General features: G+C 35.2%; 1 protein-coding gene across 3 annotated transcripts; it reads left to right on the top strand.

The window, feature by feature from the left end:
• The first annotated feature begins 531 nt into the window (after window positions 1-531).
• LOC146915043 (protein DETOXIFICATION 35-like) lies at window positions 532-7,090 on the top strand. Of its 3 annotated transcripts, none has more exons than XM_085717606.1 (7): window positions 532-879; window positions 1,665-2,290; window positions 2,597-2,653; window positions 3,321-3,439; window positions 3,583-3,701; window positions 4,457-4,543; window positions 5,142-7,090. In XM_085717606.1, exons 1-7 carry the CDS (start codon window positions 619-621, stop codon window positions 5,235-5,237), a joined length of 1,365 nt encoding a protein of 454 aa, XP_085573732.1. In that variant the 5' UTR covers window positions 532-618; the 3' UTR covers window positions 5,238-7,090. The 3 variants fall into 3 exon arrangements, with proteins under 3 accessions (XP_085573732.1, XP_085573731.1, XP_085573733.1); XM_085717605.1 differs by having other exon boundaries at window positions 3,201-3,439; XM_085717607.1 differs by lacking the exon at window positions 3,321-3,439.
• The last annotated feature ends 5,091 nt before the right edge of the window (window positions 7,091-12,181 follow it).

The following is a 12,181-nucleotide window of genomic DNA, read 5'->3' as shown; positions in this document are numbered from 1 at the left end:
TATTAATTGATTTTAATAATTTTAGGAATAAATCAAATTGACAGTTTATTCTTACATAAATATGTGGCTGACATTTTATGTTTGCTGGAAAATGTGGCTGGCATTCATCATCCTTACTTAAATTTGCAAAAGATATTAAAAGACATGTCGCACTCCACTTTCTTTTGTCACAAAAATATATCAATCACATCACATGCAAACAAAATAAATAAGGGAGATTAGTCACTTTAGTCCCTGAGTAGGAAATGAGTCATCACTTTAGTCCCTGAATGCAGATAAATTGCAAAATAGTCCCTGAATGTAGACTCTGTTAGTTAATTTAGTCCTTAAATGCAGACTCCATTAGTCAATCTAGTCCCTGAATGTAGACTCCGTTAGTCACTTTAGTCCCTGAAATTGACCAACAGAGTTTACATTCAGGGACTGTTTTGCAATTTCTCTGCATTCAGGGACTAAAGTGACTACTCCTTTCTCATTCACGGACTAAAGTGACTAATTCCCCAATATAATATCCACCACGTGGTTTTGGTTGTTGCTTGGGAAGTTCATAAAAAACTTAGTACTATAAGAAAGTGGAGTCTTATTGGTATATGTGGATCAAAGTAGAATCTCACTCATATGGAAGCACCATTGTTGATTAAAAGCTTTACTTCAGAAAATGATTACTTACCTTTGAAAAACTTGAAAGATGTGAAATATGTTTTGTGGAATGAGACATTGAAGACATGGAAGATAGCAATTCCAGTGGCTTTGTCTCTACTTTTTCAGAACCTCATTGGCTCTTCAAATTCCATCTATGCTGGTCATATTGGTGATATTCAGCTCTCTTCTTACTCTGTGTATCAAAGTGTCATCACTACTATCTATTTCTCTATTTTGGTTAGCACTTTTCATATCACTCTCATTCATCCAAATTAAGCTTTTTTTTTTATTTTATTTTTATTTTGATTTTTCATCACTGAATAATGAACTTACCAAAGTCAATAATTAGTAATTGTGGTATGTGTGTTTCTAAGTTCATGTTTGAAATAATGGCGAGTTTAATGAAATTAGAGTGACACTTGTGATTGTTGAAGCTCGAAAGTATAACTTTTGTCAAAATCACATTGGCTAGGCAATTGTAGATTCTAGATATATTTATTTTCATATTTTTTTTTTTATAACTAAAGCATTTCTAGATTTTTATATAATAATTCTCTAAGTATAGTAATGTTAAATTATCAAAAGCAATTTAAGCTTTGGTTGACAAAACCAAGAAACTAGCTTATATATTATAGCTTTTAGTTTATAAGGTCGTCTGGCTAAAAAAGACTCATTTAGTAACCATCTTTTTATTGTGAGTTTATAGCTTATTTTCCTGACACTGTTTTAAAAAGACTCTATTAAACACAATTTGTTTAGTGAGCGTAAGGGTAGTAAGTGTGTTTTGATAAATAGAGAGTGTGTGTCATATAAGAGACTTTAGGAGAGGTCAATGCAATTTCCCGTTATTATTATATGATGAACGAACTAGTTCTTGAAGGCGTCGTTTAGTTGTATGAGTTGAGATGCAGAAGGAGTATTAAGAAGGAGGTTCAGAGTTTAATATTTGCTTCTAATTAATCACTAACATTTACTTAAAAAATAGTTTTATTATAAACTAAATTTCACATGTAAAATTGCAGTATGGTATGTCAAATGCACTAGCAACACTATGTGGCCAAGCTTATGGTGCAGGAAAATTTCAAAATGCTGGTATTTATCTTCAAAGGTCATGGATAGTACTCTTCACCACTTGTATATTCCTCTTGCCAATTCATCTATATGCAACTCTAATCTTAAAACTTCTTGGTCAAGAAAAAGAGATAGCCGATCTTGCCGGAAAATATGCCATTCTACTAATTCCCTACATGTTTTCCTTCGCCGTCAATTTGCCTCTTGTGAAGTTTCTTCAAGCACAAAGCAAAGTTAATGTTATTATGTACATAGCAATGGTTACATTACTCATTCAAAATGTTCTACTTTACATCTTCATCAGTGTATTTGATTGGGGAATGATTGGTTTAGCAATGGCAAGTAATATCTCAGGATGGATATTTTCTATTGCATTGGTAATATATGCCATTGGTTGGTGTAAAGAAGGATGGAATGGATTGTCTTGGATGGCATTTAGGGAATTATGGGAATTTACTAAGCTAAGTTTTGGTTCATCTGTAATGATTTGTTTAGAACAATGGTATACTGCTTGCATTATCCTTCTTGCTGGTCATCTTGATAATCCTGTCATTGCTGTTGGTTCCTTTTCAATTTGGTAAGAATAAGATGATAAGCTACGAAACACATACTCCTCGGATTAGGCGTGTCCTGGTGTCGAATATTTATCTTGTTCGACACCGACACGACACCGACACATAATTACATTGAATTATATCATTTTCTAAAATTATTATCGGTGTGGTGGACTTGTTTGTGTCGTGTCGGTGTTCGTGTCTGAGTCTGTGCTTCGTAGATGATAAGTAATTTTTCATATATATTTTTGCTCATTTATTTGTCACTGTTACTTTTTAACTGTCTTTGTTTCTTGGTTTTCTTATTTTTTTTACTGTTATATTTTTAGCCTTAATATTCAGGGTTGGAACATGATGCTGCTTCTTGGAATAAGTTCAGCAGTAAGGTGAGTGACTATAAACTAAACACATTAGAGTTGAAAACATTTAAAAAAAAACCTATATATTTGACTCTATGTGAGGAATTGAAATCTGGTGATATATTTGCTATGAAGCACAAACACAGACACGGACATCGGACACGACATAGACACTGACACACACCGACACTGATAATAATTTGAGAAAATAACATAATTTAGTGTAATCATAGGTATCATGTCGGTGTTGGACACCGACGCGTGTCTGACACTGGAACACCCCTAATCAGTGGAATGTCCTTGCTTCATAGTAGTCAATATATAGATCTTTGTTTGTTCTATACACCAGCACAGGTTTTCATGTTAGTCAAGATATAACTCATGTTTCATAAGAATTTCAGTACAAATGCTACTGTCATGTCTCTACATAACTCCTAAGACTGAACTAACCTAAACTTTTATTCAGCCAAAAAAGAAAATTAAAAAGAAATTAAATCTAGCATGTTGATTATATATTTGTCAAAATATTTTTTCAATGCTCACTAATTATTGATTGATTCTAATGCCTTGCAAGTGTTCGTGTCTCTAATACCCTTGGCATGTCACATCCAAGAGCATCCAAATACTCTTTCTTGGTGGCAATGTCTCAGTCTCTTCTCATTGGAATCATTTTCATGACTGTTATTTGCTTCAGTAAAGAAAAATTTGCCTTCATCTTTACCAATAGTGATGATATGGTACATGCTGCTAGTGAATTAGCATACCTTCTTGGTATAACAATGGTTATCAACAGTATTTCACAAACTATATCAGGTTATAATTTATTTGCTTTTGGACTAGAAAAAAGTTTAATGATTTAATCTTAGTTTAATTGCAGTTTTGACCCCTTTATTTTACCAGAGTAACGAAAATAGTCACTCCGTTTTCAAAATCGAACTTCTTGGACATTTATATAGGTGTGGTAATTGGATGTGGATGGCAAGTTATGGTTGGGTACATAAATTTGGCATGCTATTACATTGTTGGACTCCCTATTGGAATTTTCCTTGGTTTCAACCAGCATTTAGGGGTCAAGGTATAACACTAAGTTCTTGCCCTAGAAAATGTATCCTCCCTAAATCATCAATGAAGTTGCTTACATGTCTATTTATTAGGTTTTTTTGTATTATGTCTTTCTCATCTTACAAATCCGTTTATAATGTAAAGAGTGTCGCTCTTTAGAAACTTTTTTCAAATCTTAACTGTTTCAACGTGATGGTTGAATTTTCTCTGATATTTTCCCCTACTCACACCTAGTCGTATTATAGGCTTGCGTGATTAATATGGTCATTGGTCCAAAATGATAGGATTTGGTACCAAATTGTGATTTTGAACTCATTCTTTTAAATTTTGTTTGTAAAGTGAGAATTTTACTTGTTATGAACTTTTTTGAGAACTTATCTACTATTAATGTGGGATTTGAGATTTTATCAACAACCTACCTCGAATTTCAGATGAAATGACACAAATCTCTTTCAGTTTTTTTTTTTTTTTTGACAAAACAAATCTCTTTCAGCTTAAATAGGAGTATTGAGAATGAGTCCTAAGAATGTTATGTTCTAATTTTTTGAGAAATAATTTTGTTGTACTATATAGTCTTTTACCTAACTATGAGTGGTTGCCTATTTTGTACGATTTACCTACCCAAAAAAAATAAGGTTCTTATGTTTAGAGTATTAACATTTAAATATGTCATTCTACATATATTTTGCCTGGAAAGCATCATGGATTTAATGTCCAACTTATATTATGATTTCCTTTTCTTACAAATTTACATCTTTTTTGGCTTAGGGTCTGTGGGGAGGAACAATGTGCGGCAATATTCTTCAGATTTTAGTGCTCATAGTCATTATTTACAAGACCAACTGGACCAAAGAGGTAATTATGTTTGATTTTTTTAATCCAAAATTTTGCAGTGAATGCTTTGTTTGTGAACTATTACTCATGTTCTCGTTTTAAAAAAACAACGGGTTAAATATGTTTTTGATCCTATAAATATATCAATTTTCTATTTTAATCCTTCTAAATTTTTTCTTTGACTTATAGTCCTTATAAAATTTCAAATCACCACTTGTAATAACCTTTATATTTTGGCTTAATTGCAGTTTTAGCCCCTAACTTTTCCAAAGTTGCGATTTTGCCCCCCTAAGAAAAAAACTACAAAACCGTCCCCTAAGTTTTGCAACTGTAGCAGTTTTGGCCCCCAAGGCAAAAATAAAAATAAAAAATCACACGTGGCACCTCACTTAGGGTGCCACGTCAGCGTAGACTGAGTCAATATTGGCCTTGAGGGTCAAAACTGCCACAGTTGCAAAACATAGGGGGCGGTTTTGTAGTTTTTTTTCTTAGGGTGCCAAAATCGCAACTTTGGGAAAGTTAAGGGGCTAAAACTGCAATTAAGCCTTATATTTTTGACAAGTCGAATCAGTCGAATTTTTCAATGGCATTTTCATGGTGTTATTGATTATAATTGCAGGTAGAGCAAACGGCTAATCGCATGAGAATTTGGAGCTCTAACAACCTTCAAAACGAGAAATTTTTTTTCTTCTGCCCCTATCATCGAAAAAATTGATATGTCTACCCCTAGTTCAAAATTAATGTTACAAATGTCCTTGTTCTTCTTTTAACTTGGCTAGCATGTCCCTTTTTCAAACACCTTCTGCAAGTTTCTGAACACATTATGTCCGTTCTTCAACTTAAATGGCGGTCATGAATTGTTTTTAGTTTTTCACTGGTTCTTCATTTCAAATGGGGAGCACATTCATTTTTTATTTGACCATGCCTTTGTTCCATATTAAAATGGCGAGCATGCCATTTTAGGTTCATCTAATTTAATTTTTTTTTTAAGAATGTTCATCTTTTTTTGGTTACCACTATATTTTTTTTGAGAAATGATATTTTGACAGGGAGCCCCTAATATGCACCACAAAAAAAGGGTGCACCGGTGGTCCCTTCACTTTTACCTTCTATAGCAGGTTTTTGTAATATTTCGATAAAATTTGGGTCTCTATCTTGTAACCTTACTTCACTCTGTATCTTCATTCTTCACCATGGATCCCACCACAAGTCCCCGCAATCGCATCACTTACCAGCGGAATCAAACCAAGAAAACTAGCTCAAACTCCAAAAAAAATTCCTGCTTTTAAACGCCATTTCGATTTCTTTAGGTTGCTTCAAATTTTTTCCATGACCTTGGCCCATTTATGCTATTCAAAATCCTCAAAGTACAATTACCAATAAGAATTGGAAGTGTCAATTATCTTCTTTTCCAAAATTGCTAACTTACTCAGCTTTTTTCTTTCAATATATTGTGAATATATGCCTTGACAGGAACACTTTAGTTTTGATGATTGACAAATGAAGTCCTAGAAGAACAACAATGCAAAAAGCGGAAAAGAAGATTCAAGCTTTCTAGTCTTGGATTTTATTTTTATTTATATTAGGACTTTATGTAAGTAGTAGAAAAAGCTCTCATGAAAATGAATCACACACTCACAATAATTTTCATATAAACATGATTTTGCATTAAAATAGTTTTCTTGAAAAGCCATATTTTATTGTGAAAATTGCATAATTATTTTTACATGTTTTTCATGACGGCTATTCTTAATTTCTCATTTATCATTCCATGCTTTTCTTAAGGAGATCATTTCGAGCACAATAATACTTTGGCATAATCCTTTGTACTTTGCTCATGCTTCTACGTGATTCTCTCTTTAAAGCCACAATCAACCATTTATACAAATGATCATTTTTTTAGCATGCATTTAATCAATCATATTTTCTTACCGTTGGCAATGGCTTGACTTTCATTCTTAAAAGACATATCTATATTGCCTAATTGATTACAATGTATCTTCATTGTGTCTAAACGGCTAGTTTAATTTTAATTGCATAGTTGACAATTTCAACGTCTATTTTTGCATCAAGGGAAAACGTCTAGTTTCGTACATGTATTTTCAAAAGGCTATTTTATCAATTGCACTTCATTATCATTTTCTTATAAATAGGTGCTTTGTGATAGCTCCTTTGACAGAACTCGTATTTGCACTAAACATTGTCAAAAACATTATTCATCACTCTCATTATTTTTACACTTGCTAATTTATTTTATTGAGAGCTATTTTATACTACATAGTTTATCTTGTAGTTCTTATGCTTCAATTTGGTATATCTACACATTTGGTGTATTATTTAATTATTGTAACTCTTATTTGTATTGGGTGCGATCCCAAGGTTTCAAGAGAGGTGATATCTATTGGTTTTAGAGACTCTTCTACAAAGGATTGTTTTGTTTGGAGAGTGCTCGTTATTTGTAAAGGTTACCAGCTTATCCTAATTAAAAGCTAGAGCAGTGAAAATCTCAAGGGGCTTTTCCTTGGGGACTAGACTAGGCCTTGTTGTTTTAGGCCGAACTAGTATAAACTTCTTGCGTCTTTTCTCTCATCCCTTTATCTCTTTTACTTTGTTTGTCATTTATTTTATCTCACCATATCTATTTTTATATTTATTTAAACCTTTTATAAGCACTTTATTTTAATTGGTTAAAACATTTTTTTTAAGTGCTTATTTTAAATCGTTTTCTAAAGAACACAATTCACCCCCCTGTTGTGTGTTTGAAGTCACTTGTTCAACAAGTGGCATCAGAGCTTGAACTTTTGTTAAGGACTAGTCGTCTCAAGAGGCGAGTATTAATGCCAAAACAGTCAGAGTAAAGTACTTGGTGATCAACGCGCCCAACTCTTACAACATCATTATAGGTCGGCCGACTTTCAATCTCTTAGGCGCTTTTTTATCCACCAGGTTTTTAGTCATGAAGTATCCTTTAGACAATGGAAGGATAGGAACGATTTGAGGTGACTGAAAGACTGTCAGGGAGTGTTTGAAGGTGAGAAAAACACAAGAGGGGGGGGGGGGGGTTGAATTGTGTTTTAAAATTCTTCGTTTCTCCTAAGCTGAACCACACTGATCAGAAGCAAATTGAGACTCCTTCTGAAGTGGTATTCAGGATCTAAATGCAGCGGATAAAAACAGAAAGAGAGAAGGAAGAAAGACACAGAGCAATTATACTGGTTCCTTCCACAAACCGGAAGTAGTCCAGTCCCCCTTGCACTTCCAAGGAGAGTTCATTAAAATGTAATATCAAATTACAACTACTCACTGCTACAATTAGCAAGAGACTTCAAATTGCTCAATCACACAAGCAAGAGACTTCCTCTGCTCCTAAACACAATAAAGACACTTCTAATGCTCAAGCACAACTGCAAGAGACTTCAAATCAAACAAGATTACAAAGAAAATTGTTTGAGGTTGAACACTTGATATACAATCAAAGGTGCTCACAATATAAAACAGATACAAACTCTTAAGACTTTAGAATTTCTAAGGTATGAACTTGAAAACAGAAATTCTAAATGAACTTTGAAATGCAGAACAATTTCAGCAGAGTTTTGGCACTTGTAAATTGTAGTTGAGTCTGATAGCATTCTCTAAGTCTTCACTCCTTTATATAGAGGTGTGAAAGAGACATTGTGAAATTGCCAGCACATCAAAAAGAGTCATTTGAAGCTTTGATCAATCACCAATGATCTTTTGCTTGATATGGTTGTTGTCCTATGAAGAACCAATTTCAAATCCATTCCCATTGTGAAGGAACATTGTTGCAGGCAGAGCTTTATTTCAGAGCTATCTTCTAGTCTTGTAGTATGGACACTGCAGACTAATGGAGATAGTGGCTGTACAATTCGTACAGTTGTACTTTGTCAACGCTTTTTGAAGATAAGCATCCAATGCCTTCAAATCTCCTCAAAATGACCGTTGCTTTGTATTCCCGGTCTTATGTATTGCTTTCGAATCCATTGAATAGCTTTTGAAGTATTAAATCTTGAATCTTCAGCTTCTGGTGATTTTCAGCTTCTGATGAAGTCGCTTCTGATGAACTTGCTTCTGATGAAATTCAGCTTCTAATGACGTCATCTTCAGGAGCACTTTGTCTTCAGGAGCACTTTTGACTTCAGGTGCACTTTTCTTCAGACGGTTTAAAGCTTCCTTTTTGTTGATTTCTAAGCTCTCTTTTGTTCTTCAGAACCCATATATGATGTAAAATATTTGACTATGGTCCTGTACACTTGAACAAATATTAGCTAGTCCAATTGCCAATTTCTAATACCTGGTTATCATCAAAACTCTCAAAGGTTTATTGTTAAACACATTTTATTCCAACAATCTCCTTCTTTTTGATGATGACAAGCAATAGTATTTAAAAATGTGCAATTGTTGTTAATTCAATTAACGAGTTGACTTTAAGGGTATGAGGTTTGCAAGCTCCCCCTGAGTCTAATATTCCTTAAGGTGAGTTTTGTAAGCTCCCCCTGAGTTCTATTCAAGTTAATTAAATTCATCATTTAAAACGTAATAACTCTCAGAATGATCTCACATTAAAATAGACTAAGAGATAAGAACTTGGTCCTATTAATTTAAATTTTTAATTTTTAAATTAAATGGGGCTCAGAGCCTATAAATACTATACATACTACTCCCCCTTTTGTCATCAACAAAAAGTTTTTAAAGAAAAACTAAAGACAAAAAGAAAAAATAGTAAAAAAGATAGTGAGAGAAAAAAAAAAATTCTATAATCAGAGCACAAAAACTAAACATACAGAATAGAGCAAGCAATACAATGAAATGTATATCAGAGCAAGACATATATCAGAGCATGAACATGAGACATATCAATAGTAAGATAAAGAAGTTCAGAAGCATATATTAATCAGGAGCGCAATAAGTTCAGAAGCAAAATAAATTAGAGCAAAAAGAAGGAAATTAAAATCTAAACAAGCTAAGTGTGTGCAACTAAGGGTTGGCTTGTTTGTTCATCATTTCGATCATCTTTCTGACCATCTCTTGAGTGTCATCTTGCTTCTTCTGCATGGCTTCTTGCTGATTCTTCATTTGAAGCTTGAACTCTTCATTACTCTTTATCAGATTGTCCTCTCTGATTTTAGCTTCCCTCAATGCTTCTTTAGCTTCTTCTAGCTTTGCTTCAGTAGAAGTCTTGTATTCCAACATAAGTAGCTTCTGTTCTATCAGATCCTTCTGAAGCTTCTTAACTTGCTTTTCCAAGAATATGCTCTTTTGAACCAGAGCAAGATCAGGAGATGCAGTCTTCAGATTGACATTGGTGAGGAAAGTCAAATCCAGATCTCTTGGATGTACTCCTGAAGGGATGAAATCATAGATATCTCTCCCTTTGATACTTGGAGGACTCTGAACCCAAGTTTTCAGGACTTTGACTTCCTGCAGACTAACATCAATACCCTTCAGCCAATCTTGAAGCTTTTGCTGAGCTTGATCTTGAATATCTATGCAAGAGGATTGGAGTGCAGACAAAACATTGTCAACTCTTTCCTTGAGTCTGCTCCATATCTTCTCATAGCATTCTTGATGCGCTAGATCTTCCCTTGACTGGATAAGCTGAACCAATTCCTGACCTATATTCGCACATACATTCCGAAGTAAAGTAGAATCAAGGAATATGGTTGGTGGTGAAGGTATTTTTGTAGGTTTGGGTTTAGCAGTAGATACAATGGCTAGGTTGGATGATGAAGGTTGGTCATTAATAGAGTTTGGTGTTTGAGTAGAGCTGATTGAGGGTTGATCAAAGACAGTGTCTAAAACCTCAATGGAGAAGGATTGATCAATCTCCATATCAGTAGCCTCTGATGTGGTTATGGTGTCAGGTTCATTTGTGGTTTCAGGTATGGATGGGGTAAGAATTTGTCCAGGAACATAGTGTTCAGGGACAATGTATTCTGGTATGGTAGGTGAGGTGATATGCTCAGAAGGAAGTTGTTCAGGAACAGTTGGTTCAGGAACAACAAACTCAGATACTGAAACATGCTCAGATGCAGAGACATGTTCAGGGCTAGCTATAAGGTCAGAGCTAATTTGTGTGGCTGTCTGTGAGGTGGGTGTTTGTTGTTGGGGGCTTTTTGAAGTGACTTCTTCATTAGCGACTGCTTCATAAGTAGCTTCAGAGGCTTTTTGTAAGCTTGGGCTAACCTCTGGTAGTTCACCTCAATAGTGACTAACCAGATTGTCTAAGACAGTGTTGTCTTGTGTTGGCTCAGGAGAGAGTGGTTGAGATGATGAGGGTTCAGCATTAACCTCATCAGGTATAACCATGTTTAGGGGTTGAATAACCTGAGGCTGAAAAGGGTGATTGAGGGGTAGTCTTTCACAGACTTGGTTTCTCATCTCAGACATTTCACCTATCCTTTCATTAATTGTAGAATACATAGGCTCAAAAGGGATTGTCTGAGAGGGCTTTTTGTAGGTTTTGGTTGATGTTGGATGGCCTTTTTGAATGGACTTGTAACGTTGTCTTAAGGGTACAACATTAGAATCTGTTGATGATGATGATGATAGGGATAGGGAGGATGAAGATGAATCTGATTCTACATTAACAACAGAAATAGAGTGTGAGAGATCAGGATTACCTTCTTCAGTAGCAACTGCTTCTGGCTCAGCAGCAATATCCTCCTGGACATCTTCAATAGTACTTACTACCATCATTAGATTCCCAGCTTCTGAAGTGGCTAGCTCTTGCACATCTTAAGCAGCATTCACAACTTCTTCAGCATCAGCAGCAACATCTACTCTGACTAGACTTGTTGCAGGAATTTCAATCTCTTGTGCAGTTTCTAATGCCTTCTGAAGTGCAGCAGCATCCTCATCTTTCTTCTTCTTCTTCTTCAACTCCCTTGTAATCAAGTTTGTAGAAGTTTTAACATCTTCTACTTCCTCAACTACATAAGGAGATTCCTTTATCTTCCTCATTACAAACTTTCTCTTCCTCTTAGGTACTGAAGGAAGTTCAGAAGCAGCTTGAGTAGAGGCAGCTGCTTTACCACTTCTGGCCTTCTTGCTCTGGACCACATCAGTGTCCAGGTCCTCAATCTCTTCTTCAATTGATGGCATGTCAGAGCCACCAATTTTGAGCTTCTCAGAAGCAGCCTTCCCTTTCTTGGCCTTCTTTGCCGGTTGTTTAGCTTCAATGTATTCTTCCTTAGAGGTCATCTTCCTCTTGGATTTTCTGCTTCTTGCAATTGGCAGAGCACCACCATACATTTCATCAGGTACATCATCCAGCCTGATGACCTTGCCATATGTTTCATAATGGTCTTTGATGAAGTGTATCCGAACTTCAACAGGGTCCTTCTTGCAGATGGGTGGAAAGTCTTCCATCAAGTTGGACCTAGCTCTAGATTCACTCAAGTCAGTCTTGAGCTTGGTGACTGTACTGATCAGCTTCATGTGCTTGAGTGTCTTGGCATTGATGAACTTCCCAGTTGTAGTGTCAAGCTGTTGGTCTGAGTAGATTCATAATCCCTCCTTGATAGAGAATTTCTGATATCAGCCTTCCATAGGGAACACAGACTCTTTTCTTCTACTGACTCTCCCTCGGCTCATTAATCATATACCTAAACAGGTATTTGGGGACATTTACCTTCTGCT

Source organism: Medicago sativa, chromosome 6 (genome assembly GCF_051527215.1).
Source record: "Medicago sativa cultivar Bolivia chromosome 6, Bolivia_mono, whole genome shotgun sequence".
NCBI lineage: Eukaryota > Viridiplantae > Streptophyta > Magnoliopsida > Fabales > Fabaceae > Medicago > Medicago sativa.
The sequence above is the reverse complement of the archived record's forward strand: the minus strand, read 5'-3'. Positions and strand labels throughout refer to the sequence as shown.